The sequence below is a fragment of the Salvia hispanica genome, chromosome 3 (genome assembly GCF_029641045.1).
Source record: "Salvia hispanica isolate PSC_SH4W2 chromosome 3, Shi_PSC_v1, whole genome shotgun sequence".
NCBI classification, from domain to species: Eukaryota; Viridiplantae; Streptophyta; class Magnoliopsida; order Lamiales; family Lamiaceae; genus Salvia; species Salvia hispanica.
The window spans coordinates 55,825,313-55,845,607 of NC_142694.1; the positions used below are offsets into that span (position 1 = coordinate 55,825,313).

A 20,295-nucleotide genomic window follows, 5' to 3' on the forward strand; every position below is an offset into this window, starting at 1 on the left:
AACCGTGCAATCAATCGGACCCACCTAATCTCTCTCTCTCTACCCCTTCTGATTAATCGTCGTCTTACCTCCTCCAGCTATACATACACCCTTCCTGTACATACATGTGCAAAGACACAATTTTTATGTATGTATTTCCCCAAAAGCTAGATTCTTTGTGGTTCCAGCCTTTTTGATTTCTACAGTTGAAGCTTTAAAGTTTAAACTTTAAGGAAAGCACCTTTTAAAAATTAGGGACTGTTGATTTCATACACCTTCATCAATTTGTCCTTTCTTTCAGGTACATATGAACTTGAAAATTGATTTTTTTTCACTCTCTTTATAAGCATAAAGTTCTTACCTTTCTGAAAAGTCAATTTTTTTCATCCCTTTTGCTTTAAATCTCTGGACTCCCCTCTTTAATTTGTACTTGGGATACTGTGATTTGTGTATGTTACAAATGGGGTCCTGCAATGGAGTTGATTCGAAAGATTTTCTTGTAATGGGGTCAGAATTTAGTATTTTACTGCAAGTATATATTTAAATAAATTAAGTTTGCAACTTTGACTTGAATCCCTCGATGCTTTTCACTTTCTTCAATGAGGGTGGTTTTTTGGTTGAATTGTTATTTCGTTGTGCTGGAATATAGCATTTTCTAGCGGTTGATGTTTTTTTTATTGATTCAATTTTTTTTCAGATTTGGAGAGTACTCCACAAATCCGGCTATAGCGATTTGTAAAGTAATGTCATTGCTCTGGTAAGACTCTTGGGATCGTGCATTCTTGAATTAAATGTTTGTTTCATTCTTTAATTGGTTTTTATAAGGTTGTGCTATGATCTTGTTTAGTTATTGCTGAAAGTTCAAGGGTTGAATTTAGAGATATAACAATAATCTTGGTTTGGAATCTGTGAAATTTGGGTTCTTGGTTGTAGATAGACTAAAAAGGTTGGTGTGAGGAGAGATGGGGGAAAATGGAGCTGAGGATTGGAGGGAGATGGTGAGGAAAATGCTTCCGCCGGGAGCACCCATCCCGGATGAGGACAGAATGGATTACTCGATTGCTATTGAATACAACGGCCCTCCAGTCTCGTATGAGCTTCCCCGAGTGGAGCCTGTTGACATGGACGACAATGCAATCCCAACTGCTGAGCCTGTTTCAGAATCTCGAAGATCGCTGGCCTATGAAAGAGCAGCTGTAGTAGAACCAATACCATTGCCCATGTCTCGTATTGCTAGGGTTACTAGTCAGAGTAATCAAAGCCCTAGGGTGTCGGGAAGCTCGGAGTCTGGGGTTTCTGTGCTTCAGAATAACGACTTCGCTTCACATTCTGCCTCGGCTTCGCCTGGCTCGGTGCATAGTCGAGATATTCATGCAGGAAAAGAGCATGTCGGTGAAGGAAGGAGAGCCACAGTAGTAACATTTAACACTGTTGAAAGATCTGAGAGGAGAGTGGTGGATACTGAGAAGCAGGTGTATCCTGAATTTGTTGGTGTGGCGAATGAGAAGAAGAGGAAGAAAACGAGGAAGAAAACAAGAGTGTGCTATCGGTGTGGGAGAGGGAAGTGGGAAACGAAGGAGTCCTGCCTCGTTTGTGATGCAAAGTATTGCAGTAACTGTGTGCTTAGAGCAATGGGGTCAATGCCGGAAGGGCGTAAATGTGTCACCTGCATTGGGGAGCCAATTGACGAATCGAATCGGTCCAAATTGGGTAAGCAGTCGAGGTTGTTGTCACGATTACTTAGTCCTTTGGAGGTCAAACATATAATGAAGGCGGAAAAAGAATGTTCTGCTAATCAGCTTCGTCCGGAGCAGCTTATTGTGAACGGATATCCTTTGAAACCGGAAGAAATGGCGGATCTTTTTGGATGCCTTCTACCTCCCAAGAAGTTGAAGCCAGGGAGGTATTGGTATGATAAGGAATCGGGTCTGTGGGGAAAGGTAAAGTCTTTATTCGTTGCTTTTTCTCTATGCTTCCTTGGAATGTAAATGTGTTCGCTCACTTGTCAAATTTACAGGAGGGAGAGAAACCTGATAGGGTTATTAGTTCGAATTTGAATTTCACCGGAAAACTCAGTCCTCATGCCAGCAATGGGAATACAGAGGTATTCATGAATGGTCGAGAAATCACGAAACTGGAGCTGAGAGTACTCAAGGTCAGTACCTTGTCTAATGGCCGTGAGATTCATCTGTCAATAATATTACTTTTACAATTTCGTTGCTCCCTCTTTTTAACCAGTTAGAACAGTTCCTTTTCTGCAATTTGATGGATTTATTTCCTAAAGTAAATGAAATTGGTGCTGACCCTAGATATGCATTGATAAAACACCCTTGTTATTCAATCATTTTGCTTAGGGTGTTATGACCTAATTTGGATTGTTTGCTGTCCTGAATGGGAATGTTTCTTCTTAACTGCTTTAACAATAGGAAAGTGACCCACATTATCTACGTATTTTCTCAATAACTGGATTTGCGGGGATATATAAACCCAAACAGGTTTAATGCTCTATGATATCCATAAGACACAACTTCAATTTTACTGGAACAGATAAACAGGTGATGTTAGACATTATGTTTCCAACTCTTGCATCAGCTGATACTTATATTGTATATGATATTTTCTATTATTGGTCTTGGAAAAATTGCTGTTTGCTCCAACCTTCTTTTCTTTCACTAAGTTAGAACATAGGCTATTTAGGAAATTGGGAATGAATGACGAAGTCATTTTTACAAATGTGTCAACATAAGCAGTTAGGCAGTTAGGTTCCAATTTTGAGGTTTGCCTAATGAGATGAGGACTTTTCTGATTGGGTTTTAATGTTATTCGTTTTTAATTCAGCTTGCGAACGTACAATGCCCACGTGATACCCATTTTTGGGTGTATGATGATGGTCGTTATGAGGAGGAAGGTCAAAATAATATCAGGGGAAACATCTGGGAGAAGGTACGTTCCAAGAATAATATGCAATGTATAGATTGGTGGGCGGCCCCCAAAATCTGTTCACCAACGGTGTTTTTTTGTGACAGGCTTCGACAAGATTCGTGTGCTCCCTATTCTCTTTGCCTGTACCTCAAGGTCAGACTCATGTTCATAGGGACGAGGCTAGCAACTATACAACCATACCCAATTTCCTCGAGCAGAAAAAGATCCAGAAGCTTCTTCTACTTGGACTCCCTGGCACCGGTACCAGCACAATTTTTAAGCAGGTCATCTATATCAAGTTGTCGTAATGTATGAAGCAAAAATAAACTTATTTCGTGGATGTTTATGATATTAATCTTGTTATTTATTTTAAACAGGCGAAATTTTTGTATGGTAGTAAGTTTACCTCCGAGGAAATCCAGGAGATCAAGCTTATGATACAAAGCAACATGTACAAGTATCTCAGCATTCTCCTCGACGGTCGTGAGCGCTTTGAGGAGGAGGCCTTATCCGAGAGCAAACGGCAAGATTATGTTGGACAGGTCTCTGAATCAGGTACTAAACCAGAAGTTCTGGTAGGACATCAATAATTTTTCCGAACCATATATCTTTCGAGAGCATCTTGTTAAACTGTATCCATCGTAAGATAAGAAAAACATTTTAGATTTTTTTCCAAATGGCTTTTACTTGCACCTGAATTAGCTTCACATTGTGCTGAATTTTGATCGTAATGCAGGGGACGCCTTGGACTCGAATGAAAACAGTCAATGTATTTATTCACTCAATCCCAAGTTGAAGCATTTCTCCGACTGGCTCTTAGACATCATAGCCACTGGAGATTTGGATGCTTTCTTTCCTGCTGCGACCCGTGAATATGCTCCGCTTGTCGAAGAAGTGTGGAGAGATCCTGCCATACAGGAGACGTACCGGAGAAAGAGCGAACTTCACTTTCTACCAGACGTGGCGGAATACTTCTTGAGCAGGGTATCTTTATCACTCTATAAATTTTTTAGACTATTTTCCCGTCCTCTTGAAAACTCGTATTTTACTATCAGAAGCTCTTTGCTAAATCTTTGGTTCATTTGTAACAGGCGGTTGAAATATCGAGTAATGAATATGAACCTACGGATCGTGATATATTGTATGCGGAAGGGGTGACTCATGGTAACGGCCTGGCCTTTATGGAGTTCTCCATGGACGACCGCAGCCCAATGTCAGAAACCTACACCGAAAATCTGGACACCGCGCCTCCTCCTCTCACCAGGTTCGTATTTCTATTACGAAGAGTCAACAATATAGCTGATGAGAAAGAAAAGAATGTTGGTATATGAAATTCTGCCTAATGGTTTCACACACTTGAAATTTACTAAGTATCTATTCTAATAAAGATTTTGTACGTCAGGTATCAACTGATCAGAGTGAACGCGAAGGGGATGAACGAAGGGCGCAAGTGGGTCGAGATGTTTGAGGACGTCCGTGCAGTCGTCTTCTGCATCGCGTTGTGTGACTACGATCAGGTGTGGATATTCCCGGAGGGCCAAGGCAGCGGTTCCCTTCTTCAGAACAAGATGATTCAGAGCCGGGAGCTCTTCGAGACGATGATCAAGCACTCGTGCTTCACCAACACCCCATTCGTCCTTGTCCTGAACAAGTACGACCTCTTCGAGGAGAAGATCAGCCGCGTCCCTCTCGGCACGTGCGAGTGGTTCACCGACTTCAGCCCCGTCCGTCCCTACCACAACAACCAGTCCCTCGCGCAGCAGGCATACTTCTACGTCGCCATGAAGTTCAAGGACCTCTACGCCTCCCTCACTGGCCGGAAGCTCTTTGTGTGGCAGACGAGAGCGAGGGAGAGGTCAACTGTCGACGAGGCATTCAAGTACATACGAGAGGTGGTGAGGTGGGACGACGACAAGGGGGAGACCTACTATAACGGTGCGGAAGACTCGTTCTATAGCACGACGGACGTCAGCTCGTCGCCGTTTATCCAACAAGAGTGAGAAAGAACGTATTTCTTCTTCAAAAGCTGCAGCTGAGAATGTGTATATAAATGGAAGAAAGAAAAATGAGAGACGAAAAATAAGCTATTGGTTTGTTAAATTTCGGGAGTTAATGAGATTTTAGTTGGCAGCTGTGAGTCTGATTGTGACATCGTTTGTATACATATTTTTGAGCTAGAGATATGCGTGGCGTTCACAGTCCATTGATGGGCAATTTCCAAGTCCACATATTTATTGAATGCACTATTTCAAATCACTAGTTTTTATGCTTGATTTGGTTTTGTTTGGTTTTCTAATTTAGGGTTGTCTAGATTGATGTGTGAGAGGTCGGGCTGAGAGCATAGTACATATCAATTACTCTCTCCGTCTTCGAATATGAGTCACATTTTGATCGGACACAGATTTTAAGAAATGTAAAGAAAAGTTGGTTGAAAAAATTAGTGGAATGTGGGACTTATTTTTTTATATTGGTTTTATAATAAAATGTGAGTGAATTGAGTTAGTGGAATGTGGGACCTACTTACTATTTATGGTAAAAATGAAGTGTAACTCTTAATTGGGGACGGATCGAAATGGAAAAAGTGTGACTCTTAATCGGGGACGGAGTTAAATTCTCCAAATTCTTGTCCCACATCGGCTTGGTGATGATCCTAGCTTCTCTATATAAGTGTGGATAACCCACCCTTTTATGAGGCCTTTTAAGGGGCGAGTGGCCCATTTCTAATATGGTGTCAGAGCAGGGCCCAAGTCGATGATGGTTTATCTCTTTATCTCTTCTCTTGCCTACCCACGTGATGGAAGTCCGATGTGTCATTCCGGCCCACACGTGAGGGGGCGTGTTAAATTCTCCAAATTCTTGTCCCACATCGGCTTGGTGATGATCCTAGCTTCTCTATATAAGTGTGGAAACCCTCCCCTTTATGAGGCCTTTTAAGGGGTGAGTGACCCATTTCTCAAGGAAATTTACTAGACTGCAAGGTCTAGGAACATCGATAACTAGGAAGATTACGGTCGTTGGACTCATCTTCAGCCTGTTGTCAAAGAAAATAATACCTCAACTCACTACACTCTAACTAGCATAGAGAAGCAAGGGTCGAACCCACAGAGATAGATAGGACGCGAGTGAGAGTTAAGAGGACTCTGGACTGTTTCTCAAGGAAATTTACTAGACTGCAAGGTCTATGAACATCGATAACTAGGAAGATTACGGTCGTTGGACTCATCTTCAGCCTGTTGTCAAAGAAAATAATACCTCAACTCACTACACTGTAACTAGCATAGAGAAGCAAGGGTCGAACGATAGATAGGACGCGAGTGAGAGTTAAGAGGACTTTGGACTGGTTTGGCTGCTGCCACGCAAACTTGAGTTGAGAACTTAACTACTAGACTCGGGAAGTACACATGATCTACTCTAACAGCTAGACCTAGGAAAAGGAAAACATAATGAAAATAGGCATGAAGTTAACAGAGATTTAAACAGAGTAGCACTTCAACGATGAAATTTATCAGACCTAGTGAACAACTTTCCTAAAATGACTAGACAGACGAAAACAAGACTGTGGGGACCATTTCCAAAAACATCAAAGGTACGAATGAAAAGCTGCAAATAACTAACTATGAATTTAGCTAACGTTCATCTTCATATCTTCAACCGATTCAAGCGTAAACATGAATGAAACAGAACAACAACCCGGATTTAAACTGAACATGACGATTCGAACGTCGGAAAAACACAAATCACCGGAAAATGCTCAGATCTACAATAACTAGACGAAGTAAACTAAAAGCAGTAACTGAAAACCAAAAACCATGCAGAATTCAATAGATATAACATCGGATGCTTCATCCGCTCCGGATCCAAGCCATCCACAAGAAACCACAACAAATTCCATCTCTGATCACTCCGATCTAGCCAAATTCCACGGATCAACTACAATTCCAACACAATCCAACTTCAGCAAAACAAATCAAGTGCGAAAAGCATCCAAAGTAAAGCAACAATCAACGCAAATATAAAACAAAAACAAAACATAAACTTCCATAGCTAAAAGATTCAGAATTCAACAAGGATTCAACAACAGAACAAACGCCGAGCTTCGAACAACGAAGACTCGGGAAAATTCAGAACATAAATTAAAACGAAAGCAGTAAATTGTTGGTACACAACAGCAACTCAAAAAACAAACCCCAAGCCCATGAATTTCCGATATCTCCCAAGTGTGTGTAGAAGTGTGTGAAAGTGAGCTAAGAGCAAAATGTGAGAGATGATGATTTCATGTGTGTTGCATGCTCTCTATTTATAGACGTGGAGGTGATCTTCTAGAATCTTCTTGAATTCCCTTCTTTGCCCTCCATTTAGCAATCTCCTCCGTCTGGCAATTTTTTCCTTTTCTGCCCACTTTCTCTCCAAACTCCTTCACCAGGTGATTTTCTTCCTTCCTTCCTGGGTTTGGCGATTTCTCCTACACACCTGACTCAAAAGCTGTGTTAGAACCAGAAATTCATTGAAATTAACCCCATAACCAATGCATGAAATTAGTCTTATCAATGAGATACGGTATGGCTATAAAGTTTTAACTATAACTAGGGTTTTGAGGGTTTATGGATTTAGCGTGAGAGGAATGATGTGGTACATACTTTATGTGAGCACCACTTTTGTTTGATGCGCGTTTAGTGTTGTTGGTTTCGAATTTATATATTTAGTTTGATTCTAATACATTAAAAAAATTAAAATTTTTAATTTCACAAATTTCATAAAAATCAAAGCTCGATTTGCTCATTTTCTCAATAATTTTAAATAAATTAATAAAATAACAAATTAAGCTTTGATTTTTATGAATTTTGTGAAATAAAAAATTTTGATAATAATTTTTAACATTAAATGTGCGTCAAACGAGAATTGTGAGAAATAAAGTATGTAGCACATCAATCATTCCTTTGTACTATTTGGGTATAGATTCTGTTATGAGTAAGGTTCTTACAATGAAATTATACCCTACTTTAGATTTCTGTTTGCCCGAGTTAGACATAAAACAAAATATATTCATGTTTATGAGATTCATTCATGGTTCTAGATTCTCAATTGCTCACATGGCCAGGGAGAAATTCCAATCCTCCTACAGCCCAAAATAATGGTTCAAATTTTTTGTGTAATTTCAGCATCAAGATTTGAAGTCATACAAAAAAACCTACCACCCAATTGGACAAACTAATAGTATCTCAGAGTTTCCTAACCATGCATACCCCCAAAGCACGATATCACGGTCGGAATCACGCTTGAACAGTATTGCACGTTTAATTTTTACCTTGCCGCATTGGATATCTTGTGTTGGAATCTCATAGATCAACGATGCTTAAAATGAGTAAACACAAATTTAAATAATCCTGTTCAATAGAATGATATTGCAAAAAACTAAATGAGTGTTACAAGTATGGTTTCTGGCTGGAAACATATATTCAGTCGCATTAAGAGATCAGCCTCAAAAAGGGGAAAGAAATACAGGCAACTGCAAGACAACCGTAACAACTGATTCGTTTCCGGCGGAAGTAACAGATTTGGCCTTCTAAAATCATTGTCAGAGAAGAAACCGAAGGCATAAGAAGATCATGCTGCAACAAGATCAGGTGTCTCAGCCTCAACAGATAACAAAGCAGTGTGTACTTTGTCCACCCAGTTGTCCAGCCGGTCACGCAACGACTTGATCTGAGGGATCCCTAAAACTCTGGGTTGCACCCATGAGACATAAACTGTTCCCTCTACTTGGTCAATGATTCCTTCAATCAGATGCACCTGCAATGAGATTAACAAGTAAATACTCTCTCTAGGCCCCTAGATGATTTAAAATTGTCCTGATTTCGGATGTGAGATTTGCAACAAGTTCTGAGCTCGGGTGATGTAATTAGACAATTATTCTACCAGCTCCAGGACAATTCAGAAACTGGTTCAATTTTTTACTGACTAAACATTTCTATCCTACTCTTGATCACATTATGAAAGTTCAGCATAACAAATAAAAAATATTTGAATCCACTTACAGAAAGGCTCTTCATGAGAAGATACTCCACATCTTCAACAGTAAGTTTTGTTCGTTCAGCAATGATACTTAGCGGAATAGTCCTATCTTCTGATGGTCGGCTGTAAGTAGGAGTAGTTCTTCAACTTCAGAGGAAAAAAAATACGATGCAACGTAACTCAGGCATAAAGAAAGAAATTCACCTGAATATGATCTCCATCAAGCAAAGAATGTTGATCTTCTCAAGAAGCTTTTTCTCATTCTGGACTAATGCTGGTTGGCTGCTGAGAGCGGCTCCATGTACACGACACAGTTCTTGATAACGCACTAAATCACCAGAGTTAAATGCTTCGAGAATATAGTAAAGCCACTCAACTTTAGTTCCCATAAGACTTTTAATCTGCAGAAATTGCGGAAGTAGAAAGATTATTAGCTTATAAACAAGTGCTGAGAAAAGGAATGACAAAGTGGCACATGTTCAGATTTTCCCTGTCTTCTTCATTAACATGATAGTTGTATTTTGGACATAACTCAGTTAGATAAAAGTAAGAAAACTGAGCCTCCAATGAAGGTGCAATTTAACTAGAAAAACTTTACAGTGTCATTATAATTATGTGATAAAGCATGAAGGAAATGCCCATATCAGGAAGAACACAGTTTTATCCAAGCAAATTTTATGATAGAAGGAAAATATGCAACAATGCAACATAATGATCGGAGTATCGGACAAATACATTACTTGTATTCACAGTACAAGTCTTCACATTATATGTCGATTGTAATTCATAATTAGCCATAACTATATCTATTAGTTACACAATGTTACTTCAACTCAAAGTTCATTTAATTATTCACAGCAATATTAGCAGGCATACTGGGATACATTCTAGCACCAAATGGTTAGAGTGATACACACCATGACCTCTCTAATGTTCAGAAGAAATAAGCTTTAACCAAAAATTCAGAACTGGCACCGACAAATTACTTACAATTGGATGAGCAAGAAGTTCACCGAAGTTGTAGATGTTCTCCCCCAATAAGGCCGCCAGAGATAAGTCAAATGTCAAATCCTATTAAACAAATATACACGTTTAATTCAACAGCAATGACATCATTAAAATTAGTGGGAACATCCAACAAACATACTATTAGAACACCAGAAAATGCATGCATTTCAATGTGATTCTAGTTATGACTGACAGTAGCTATAATGATAATAAAATAATTAGAGAAAACAGAATGACCATCAATTACAGCATGATAAATAAATAAACAGCTAGTTATTGTCTCTCACAGCATGATAAATAAACAAACAAATTCGAATTTTCAGTAACAGTGTCAGGATGAAATACCAGCCTGATCTATGTAGAACTAGTTATTGTCTCCTCACAGAGAAAGGCAGCCCCTTTAAGGTTTAAAGAAAGGACTAAAAAACCATGATAGGAATTGCTCTAGTTACAGACAGATCAATGCATCTCAAGAGAAGTATATTTTTAATTAATTTCTTATATTCTTAAGAGAATATATTGATTTGAACCTACTTACCTTATAAGGTGAGCAATTGCAAGATAAAGACAACAGGCTCTTCGAGCAATTCAGAAGACCATCTCTAAAATTGAACCTAACTCCTAGTCCTAACCACCAAAGCAGCAGAACTAATAGTGGTTGAAACAAACTAATTTCTACTACATGCCACGCTTAATGCCAAGGAGACAACTTATAAGGGGTAGAACATATATAAATTATTGCAATAACAAGAGGCATAGTTGAAAACATACAGGTGGCCTAGGAAGATCCCTGTTTAGTAGTCTAGCCTTTACTACCTAAAGTGTTCCACACACTCAGCCACTACCATATACCCCTAATATCAACTTCAGAGAATATTTTTAGCAAACCTATATGACCTAAACTGGTCTATTTGGACACTCCTTCAAACCTCAACATGGACATATTTCATGCAATAACATGATTAGTAGGATATCATTTATGCAGTGTTTAAGCCATGCTAAAAAAATCAAAACCCAATAAAAGTAAAATGACTATACACAAACATTAATAGTCCACAGATTCAATTACATTAATATGAAAGGTCTTGGGCTTCCATGTCAACTAGAATTATTGCACAACTGAATGCTGGATTTTCTCATAATCAGAAAATGTATGAATTATCAAACACCAGCATTGTAAACAATAACATACCAGCTTAAATGATTCTGACAAAGTCTCAACTGAAGTGTAAGCTAAATATAGAAGAGCACTTCTGTAGAACTCAGCAAATTCTTGACGGGCTTTATGATATTGTGATGAAATCCAATAGTAGCTAGCATACACAGATGGATCAATGTCAGTCATGCTGTCAAGAGTACTCTTTCCCTCTTCTAAAAGTTTCTTGCATTCCTTTTGGTCTCCCAGCTCGAGCTTAAATAAACCAATCTGCATATTGATATAAAGTATCGGCTCCTCTATCCGTACTTTACTGGTAGTACGGAGCTTCTCTATCACTCCTTCAAGATATGATATGGCAGCATCTTTCTCTGAATACCGCCGAGAAACTATGACAGCGAAATGGGCAAGCTTGAGTAGATTGATCTTTGTCTCAAAATCAGTTATAAAGTTTTGGTAGAGTTGGATTAGGGAATCCCCAGCCTGAATTAGGGCAAAAGAAATAAAAGGGTTAGGTACAAATCACCTACAGAAATGACATGGATTTCAGAAAAAAAGAAAAGAAAATTTAATCAAAGTGAGAGAAGAATTTTGAAGTGATGAATCATGAATGAACATTATTCAACTCAAAATTATGTAACCCAAATGCTAGCAGGAAGTAGGAAAAATGAGATGCAGTCAATAGCATAACTGCATAAGAAAAACAAATTCACTTCTGACACTGAGGTAAGTCAGGAAGATATCCCTTCACAGTGTGATTTCTATGACTAGTGAACTTTTCGTTCATGTTAACAAATTCAAAGAGACATGCGGTTTACAATGAGGCAGAAATCACACAGCTTGATGCTTGGAATCAGGATAAGTAGATGCCTGTAAGAGCATAGCTTTACTAGTCCTTTCTAACCATGATTACCCTAGGTAGAAAAATTCAGAGTGTGGGAATATTCACTACATTACATGCATGCCATTGGTGTGACATATATATGGAAAGAATGATAATGAGCAGTTTATCTATGTAATGATAATGTATAGCCACATTATGCAGTATAATAAAGCTAAACTAGTACTCTGTATAACAGAATATTGTGTCTTGCAAATGGCATTATATATACAGAAAAACCAAAAAAGTTCTCACCAGATGAAGAATTGTAGAAGTAGCAAATGGGTTTTGACCAAATAAAGAATTCTTCCACTTCAAAACATTTTGATCAATTTGATTCTTTCAGGAATTGATTGCACATGCAAGTACAGAAACTACTTGCATATGCATTTCATGTTCATCTTAAAATTTTATAGCCACAAACCATGAATCGGAAAAGCACCTTTGTTGTATTACTATTATCAAACTATACCTTTACAATATAGGGATCAAATCACATAAAAGAAGAGTGTCAGGATTTGTAATACTCCCAACATCCATGACAAATAGTCCCATTTTGCCATTTTGGGATGTCCACAAAAAATAGTCCCATTTCAAAAAATATAAAGTTTCTCTTTATTACTTTACCCACTTTTTCTCCTCTCTCTCATACTTTACCCACTTTTTCTCCCCATCTATCTTCCTCTACCTACTTTTTCTCCTTCTCTCTTACTTACCAATTTTCTCATTAAAACTCATGCCGTCCACAAATGAGACTCTTTTTGTGGACGGAGGGAGTATAAAGATCTGAACTTGCAAAATATCATAATATTTTAATTCTAAATAACTGACTGCCAGTCATAAGCACTAGTATAGTATAAGCTCACAAGCAGTTGCAGTACTTTGTCAAATTACCTCTTGTCTATAACTATACAGTTACCGAGTAAACAGAATTGGCAAAAAAAAAATATGCAGTGTCCTTTTAGAGAAATGGAGCACTTGGCAGTATCAGGACTCCATTATGATCCTTTGGTAATGAAAATAGCATGCAAAGAAGCGGACAAGCAAGAGATATATAAATGGATTTCTTGGGAACTTAAAAGAACTTTTGAACTTGATATTTGAAGCGGACATGCTGTATTAAGTACTATGAACTGTATTTCTTTCACTCAACAAACTTAAATTATGTGAATGAAATCCAAGGAAGTGGTTTTCAAAATGAAGTGCCACTCAGCCAACATACATGAATACCAAATCATTTCCATGCGTAACCCAAATATCAGGCTAATTTCCTAGGTTTTTCATAAACATCCACATAATTTCACAATTAACCGTATGCACAACCAGTCTATGCAAATACCAACAATCATGACAGAAATGAGTGAAAAAATCAACAATGGTATGATAACCCAATCAAAAAATTCAATCCCCTCAAAAACATCACCGATAACAAAACCCTAGCACCAAAACCCCTTCCCCACATCCCAAAACTCAACCTAATTTCTCCAACACAAAGCAAAAGTGCGATTCACTATTTTATCACGGAACAAAACAGAAACCAAATCAACACAAGAATAACACAATCAAAACGAAAAAAATAGCAACAATTCGCATGAACAAAGCTCAATTTTCAGGCAGGTAAGTGGTCCAGCACCTGAAAGACGGCGAGCGTGACAAATTGCTCGAGCTTGAGCGTGAGCTGGTGCCAGAGCTTCCTCTGGTACAGATCTGAAAGAGTGGTGTACCACTCGCTGAGCTCCGGATGCGCATTACGCAGGGATTCCAGATACTGAAGAGCCGCCATCGAATTTCTTCCGCCGTTCAATATCACACGAGACAGTGGTGCTTCGCCGGTAAAAGAGAGAGAAATCGAAGGAGGTGGAGTATAATATGTTGAGTGTATCTGCAAATTTAAATGTTCCTCAATTTTGATTTATTTTCCCCTCTTTTCTTTTTCCCAAAGAAACGAATTAAATAGGTTTGTTCGCTATTGGGCTTCCTAATGGGCCCAAAATGACCCAGCCCGTAAATATCATGTGATCCAATTTATTGGTGTTTCGCCAACCAAAATCCCAATCACAGTATCCACATGAAAGTGCGTGTGTGACTGTGTGTGCTGCAATTATTTCAATTTGACTTCTAAGCGAAGCAAAGTTGCTATTCTCTCCCTATTAATTCTGTCAAAAATCGCAAACGCAACCTAAACAATCGGAAAATGTTCAGTTTACGAGCATTCTTCCTGCTTCTTCTGATCATCGCTTCCGGCGAAGCAGCGGCTGGCGGTCGGAGGTGGCAGAGGAAGCCATGGATGAACCACGGAAGCTTCCGCGGTCCCCGCGATCGCCTCGTGAATCCAACGGCTGAGCATCCGCTTCCAGTTCCTAAATTGCCTATTTAGTCTCTAAATCTGGCGAATTTGCTCTGTTCGTGTAGGTGTTTGATTGTTGACGAAATTGATAGCTAATATGGAGTTGTGTATGTAATTAAATTCCTAATTTATGTGTTTAGGGTTTACAGTTTTACTATGTGAGGATCGTAATTACTCAATTACTTGTATTTGTAATTTTCAATTAGTTCGCTCTTAGTTGAGAGTATGTTAAGAAATTAACTAGTACTACTACTAAGTGCTAATAACTGTGCATCTATTCATGATTGTATTGCATTAATATACCAAAGAAATGCTAGTATTAAAAAAAAATTAATCAAATTCACTTTTCAAATTCACCAGTAATCAATCTATAAAACCACTTTGACAAGGTAAAACAACAAGGTGAAGGTTTTTATACAAAAATAAAAAGAAAGGTTGTTGATATTGATCAAGTATTGAAGCTTATTCCAGATGCATTACACTCTTCCAGCAATTTGAGGATGTTGTGCTCGGGAGCACTCATAGATGGCAGAATGCGTCGAGGAGGCTGAGGCTTCGTTCTTGGAGTCTCGGGTTCGCTGTCGATCTGTTCCTCCAAAACCGGGGTCTCCACCCTTCGGGATACACCTGACGATGCTCTTTCCTTCCAGATCCTTCCATCCTGATCGTCACACAAACATACAAACATCGGGTAAATTAGATTGATTGCAACAATCAAACACTCCCTTATGACATTGATATTGCCTTTTCTTGATCTTTCCTGATTATGAATCTAGATTTGCAGAGAATTAACTAATATGAATACAGCGAAGATTAATTTTGTGTAGCAAGAAAAAAAAGGGCGGTGGTCCTTCAAAACAAGTAATCATCAAGGGAAACTGTGACCAGAAACAATAAGCTAAGCTCATTCACAACTCAAGCTAAAGGTATAATATTTATGTGAGATATTAATTTCTTGAGATACAAATACAATATCATCATATTAGAAAACTCGATCATGCTTATATACCTCAAGATAGCATTTAAAAAGAGTTGATATACTAACTTTAAGCAAGGAAATTTATTTTCATAAGTATTTCCTATCAAGTAAGGCTAGGGATCAAACTTACATTAAGAATGGAAGGCTCGGGTTGTGGACAGAGGATAGGTTGGTCACTGTCGAGAGGCTCACTTGGATGTTCAACGGGCTTAAACTCAACTGCTACTTCAATCCCATGGGGAACAGCAGACGTAGCTGTCGACAAGATAGCAGTGGTTGGAGCATCTGTGCTACAAGGCAATACTCCCCTTTCATCCTATACATCAAGAAAATTAAACAACTTATACCATAAGCAATGAAACACACCAGAAACACCTAAATCCAAGTTTGGAAAAATGAAACAAGTAATCATTACAATATAACAAGTATATCAGTTAGTTAATTCTTCATTTTGTATGCCATATAATACAATAACTTTTCAATCATAAGTTCAATATCAACAGCGAACACATATTTGAAAGAAGTAATCTTGCAAACAAGAAATCCAATCCTAGCAAACCCTTTACCATGGAGTATATACTCATAGTACATATCATAATTCAGTACAAACAGATAGAGAAACCAAACCACATCCAAGAAATTAATTCGATAATCAATTTTTCTCTTAAGGATTTAGTATAGTTTCAATAAAATGATGATCTAGTTGACTAGAAATCCACTAGCAATCCAAATGCCCCAACTGAAAAAAAAAAACATTAGCATAATCAAATCACACTACAAAATGGACAGCATCATCCAACTCTTCATCAAATAGGCCAAAAACCAAGAAACATGAAGTCCAATATACTCTTTAAGATGAGACAGAGTAGCTCAAATAAGGGAGGGGAAACTTGCTCAAAACTACACAGCATCATCCAACCATTCAGATGTGCCAAAAATCCAAGAAACAAGAAGTAAAAAAAAATCAATCTTTAAGAGAGAGAGAGAGAGAGCTTACAAGAGAACTTTGAGTGCGGCGATGGCTACCTCTGCCAGAAAATCTTGAGAAAATCCCCACCATTTTTTCCAGGCAGCAAAAAAATCAGCTTACAATCGAATTTCGAAGGGGGGTTGAGCTGATTCAATCCGCCAACCAAAAACGATGTATTCCAATTTTTGGTCTACTACTCAGAGAGAGAAAGGGTAGCTCACTTATAAATGTAAGGAATATGAAAAAGCTCAAATCTTGGCTTGTGGTTTGGGGTTTTCTGGTGGGATTCCATCTGTCTCCTCACGCTATATGACGATAGACACACTTGATTTTTCACACACAAAATAAACTATGCAAATTGAATAATGAAGATTAATAGGTGGCACACAGTTATTGTTATTGTTTATCAAGTTTATATTATTGCAGACGTTGAAGAGGATAGAGAAGAAGAAAACATGAGGTGAGACAAAATGGCCGGTTTGGGAGAATCATCGTTGGAAATAGGATATGTACTGCAATTAAAAGAAATTGGGCCACTTGATTAATGTTATTATTCTGTTGATTGCTTTTCGCAATTTTCTTCACAACTTAAAGGCATTAATTAATTATTCGTGGGAGAGAAGAAAAAAGACACATTTTTATATAGCGTAATGTAAATATTCTTAGTTTCGTCCTTCAAAAAATTATTAGTGTGTATCTAATTAGTATTGTTTAATATACAAGCACACCGATAAAGATTGTATAGTATTGTTTAATATACAAGCACACACATAAAGATTGTATAAAAACGATACTCTCTCTGTCCACAGAAAATAGGATATATTAAAAAAATGAAAGTTTTCAACAGCTTCACTTTTACTTTTTCTCTCTCTCTCTAACTAATACTCTCTCCGTCCCACTTAAGATGACACGTTTTTCTTTTTAGTTTATCCCAACTAAGATGACACATTTCCTTTTTTGGAAACTTTCTCTCTCCAATTAACACACTCAACCACTTTTTTCTACCCCTATTAAAATATTCACATTTCTTCTCTCTCCATTTTAATACTTCCACCCACCTTTTCTCTCTTCAATTAAACACATTAACCAATTACTCATAAAACTCTGTGCCGGCTAAGGAATGTGTCATCTTAGCCGGGACGGAGGGAGTAATATGGATCCTACTTTCCACTAATACTACTTCTGTCTTACTTTTTATTCTTTTCTCTTACTTTTTTCTTTTCTTTCTTATTTTACCAATTCTATATTAAAATTCGTATCATTCACAAAGTGTTCTATTTTTCGTGGACGGAGGGAGTATTCTTTAGAAGATAATGTGTAACAGTGTAAGTAGTTTGAGAGTTGAATAGAAAGTGTGACTAAATTTTCATAAATATATTATTGAATATATTTGATGACAAACTTTTAAGATAAAACTCTTGCAAAACGACAAGCTAGTAGTACTAAATGCATATTATGCACGTCTTCACAATTATTTATTATAAACAATTAAAGTGGCTATAAATAAAGAATCAGTTGCATGCTATGACATATGTAATGTTGACAATCAAAATTTAATAATGCAAATTAGGTTTCAAGTAATACGTGAATATGACATTTTTAAAAAATAATAATGGGACTTTCCCTTGTTGCAGGTTTTTTACTATACAACTTTTGGATATATCATATAGTATAACAGACCGACTTATTTACCACATCAAAAGAGGAGTATATTAATTCAAAGTCGCTTTAAGAAATGAATTAAAAAATGTGTATAACAGTAGTTTGTTGAACTTTGCTACCGGTTTCTCTCTAACATAAAAAAATTGTTGGATGAATTATTATTCCAGCATTATTGAGTGAAAATTTAGAATAACATATTTGTGAAATTAGTTGAGTAATTAACTAATATCCGAATCAGCGTATTAAAGAAGTCAATAATTAATGAAATTTTCTTAGTTCTAAAATGCCTAATACTTTGATACTAATAGATTGGAATCAGATCACATTAATCAGACGAAGACATACATACCATACATGTAACATGTGTGTGCATAAAGATTTAATCTTTTATATATCCAGCTCACAAAAAAGCATATAATGTCCCCTTAAAAGAAAAAGCATCTTTGAACGTTGCCTATCCGTGTAGTTCACGAATAAAGCTAATTTCAAGCATTAGTTATGGGGATAAATTATGTGATTTTCTAAGTTTAACAAAATTTTATAAGCCAGGTGTATAGAGAAACCGTCAGCCCCAAAAAAAAGGAGAGGATTACCTGGAGGAAGAAGTTAGCGGGAGAAGTGAGCAGAAGATGGAAGAGTTGCTAGACGAAGGAGCATCCAAACGGAGGGCAAAATGGAAATCACCAAGAAGAGTCTAGAAGCTCTACCCATTATAAATATGAGCACGCGTTCAACATGAAGAGGACCTTTTTTTTCTCAACATCAGCTCTTGGCTCCATTTTCTCATTTTCTCTACACACATTCTTAGGGGGAATCATCTTCGTGGTTCACGTTTCTAATTCAGTTGTGGTGTAACACCGTCTCCACGGAAGCGAAGATACAATCTCTTATTTGCTTTTTGTTTACATTTCGGATTTTCCAAGTCTTCGTTGTTCGAAGCTCGGTCGTGTTTTGCTAAGTTCTTCTCGGATACTGCTTACTTGTTATGGGATTTACGTTTCTGTTCTGTTTTATGCTATATTTACATTTTCTCTTGCTTTCGATGCTTGTTGATGTTTGATCTGATGTTGGAGTTTGAATTGCACGGAGGATTGTAGTTGATTGGTTGGATTTGTTTGGATCTGCGAAGATTGGAGATGGAAATGGTGTTGGATTGTTGTGGATGGCTTGGATCCGGAGTGGATGGAGCTTCCGATGTCTGTTCACGTATGCATGGATGTGGTGTTTGAATGTTGTTTTCTTGTTTACCCCGTCGAGTAATAGTAGATCTGTTTGAATTCCTGTAGTTAATCGCTTTTAATCGGTTTTGTTTAAGTTGTTCTGTTTCGATCCTTGCTTTGCTCTGTTTTTCATCTGTTATTTCGTGATAGAAGTTAGAGAAGATGATGTCGTTGTTAGTTAGTCCTTTAGTTGGTTGATCTGCAGCTTTTTCTGTCGTACCATGCTGTTTTGGGAAATGGTCCCCACGTTTCGTTTTTCCTCTGTCTAGGCTAGTTTAGGAAGTCGTTTACCAAGTCCAGTAGTTGTTTCAAACACTTTTGGTTATTATGCATGTTATGGTGTCTCTGCCTAGATCTAGCTGTTAGAATAGAGCATTTCATTTTCCAAGTCTAGGAATTAAATCTCAACCCCGAAAATTGCGTGGCAGCAGCCAAAAAATAGCGTCCAGATCTTTTAGCATGTTTACTTACGCATCTGTCTCTGTGGATTCGATCCCTGCTTCCCTGTACTAACATTTTTAGCATAGTGGGTTGAGGGTTTTGAAAAGCTAAGGAAGTGATTGTGTGCCTAACGACAGGTAACCCAATGATTCTCTGAGTTCCTAGACCCGGTGTCTAGTGGATTCTCTGGATCAGGAGATTTTTGATTTAAACACACTTCGCTCGACTTACCGCTCTGCATTCACATTTACTTCGTTTGTTTGTGAATTGTTATCCAATTTTACCATTTTGGTATGTCTGTAAAAAGTTGTCCATTTATTTTTTTTCTTTCTAGTTTTGGTAAATGGGTCCACTTTTCACTAGTTCTTAACACTTACATTATATTATAAAATTAATATATATGTGAGACTTTATTCCAAAAATTTTATAAATTCATTTTTTTTCACATTTCTTAAAATCGCGCCGAGTCAAATTTAGACAATATTTAATGGATGGAGGGAGTATTTGTTTTTGAGTCCGTCTAGAGTCTAGAATATGCAAGTTCAGGTTAATACCACTAAATTTTATGTAAAAGTCCAGCTAGAAAATCACATAGTAGGAAAAAAGTGAACAATCTATATAGTCATGTAAATACTTTTTTATGAGAATTATTTAATCAATCAAATAATTTATCATTCGTTCAACAACATAAAAATTGAAAGGTAAGAATAACTACATTC

At 37.5% G+C, this 20,295-nt stretch overlaps 3 protein-coding genes across 11 annotated transcripts; 1 reads left to right on the top strand and 2 right to left on the bottom strand.

Moving 5' to 3' along the window:
- XLG3 (extra-large GTP-binding protein 3) lies at positions 1–5,157 on the top strand. Of its 9 annotated transcripts, none has more exons than XM_048114071.2 (10): positions 1–280; positions 677–736; positions 827–1,919; positions 1,997–2,134; positions 2,818–2,922; positions 3,006–3,185; positions 3,279–3,456; positions 3,638–3,885; positions 3,993–4,165; positions 4,304–5,157. In XM_048114071.2, exons 3-10 carry the CDS (start codon positions 942–944, stop codon positions 4,899–4,901), a joined length of 2,598 nt encoding a protein of 865 aa, XP_047970028.1. In that variant the 5' UTR covers positions 1–280; positions 677–736; positions 827–941; the 3' UTR covers positions 4,902–5,157. The 9 variants fall into 9 exon arrangements, with proteins under 9 accessions (XP_047970028.1, XP_047970023.1, XP_047970029.1 ...); XM_048114066.2 differs by having other exon boundaries at positions 913–1,919; XM_048114072.2 differs by having other exon boundaries at positions 917–1,919.
- A 3,117-nt stretch (positions 5,158–8,274) lies between these two features.
- Positions 8,275–13,874, bottom strand: LOC125213494 (26S proteasome non-ATPase regulatory subunit 13 homolog A). Its single transcript, XM_048114075.2, has 6 exons — positions 13,591–13,874; positions 11,114–11,560; positions 9,904–9,984; positions 9,118–9,314; positions 8,937–9,036; positions 8,275–8,691 (listed from the first exon to the last, which is right to left on the bottom strand). Exons 1-6 carry the CDS (start codon positions 13,738–13,740, stop codon positions 8,506–8,508), a joined length of 1,161 nt encoding a protein of 386 aa, XP_047970032.1. The 5' UTR covers positions 13,741–13,874; the 3' UTR covers positions 8,275–8,505.
- A 749-nt stretch (positions 13,875–14,623) lies between these two features.
- On the bottom strand, positions 14,624–16,740 carry LOC125213495 (cystic fibrosis transmembrane conductance regulator). The gene is made up of 3 exons (XM_048114076.2): positions 16,281–16,740; positions 15,414–15,599; positions 14,624–14,965 (listed from the first exon to the last, which is right to left on the bottom strand). The coding sequence occupies exons 1-3, from the start codon at positions 16,341–16,343 to the stop codon at positions 14,753–14,755; spliced, it is 462 nt and encodes a 153-aa protein (XP_047970033.1). The 5' UTR covers positions 16,344–16,740; the 3' UTR covers positions 14,624–14,752.
- Positions 16,741–20,295: the final 3,555 nt, after the last annotated feature.

Excerpts from the sequence above, each read along its gene's own strand:
- LOC125213494 (XM_048114075.2), bottom strand. The coding sequence starts at position 13,740 with ATGGCGGCTCTTCAGTATCTGGAATCCCTGCGTAATGCGCATCCGGAG. Across the intron at positions 9,037-9,117 it reads TTGATGGAGATCATATTCAG|CCGACCATCAGAAGATAGGA; the intron begins GTGAATTTCTTT and ends TCCTACTTACAG. Across the intron at positions 8,692-8,936 it reads TTCTCATGAAGAGCCTTTCT|GTGCATCTGATTGAAGGAAT; the intron begins GTAAGTGGATTC and ends ATCTCATTGCAG.
- LOC125213495 (XM_048114076.2), bottom strand. The coding sequence starts at position 16,343 with ATGGTGGGGATTTTCTCAAGATTTTCTGGCAGAGGTAGCCATCGCCGC. Across the intron at positions 15,600-16,280 it reads GCCGCACTCAAAGTTCTCTT|GATGAAAGGGGAGTATTGCC; the intron begins GTAAGCTCTCTC and ends CTTGATGTATAG. Across the intron at positions 14,966-15,413 it reads CCGAGCCTTCCATTCTTAAT|GATGGAAGGATCTGGAAGGA; the intron begins GTAAGTTTGATC and ends TGTGACGATCAG.
- XLG3 (XM_048114071.2), top strand. The coding sequence starts at position 942 with ATGGGGGAAAATGGAGCTGAGGATTGGAGGGAGATGGTGAGGAAAATG. Across the intron at positions 1,920-1,996 it reads AATCGGGTCTGTGGGGAAAG|GAGGGAGAGAAACCTGATAG; the intron begins GTAAAGTCTTTA and ends TCAAATTTACAG. Across the intron at positions 3,886-3,992 it reads CGGAATACTTCTTGAGCAGG|GCGGTTGAAATATCGAGTAA; the intron begins GTATCTTTATCA and ends CATTTGTAACAG.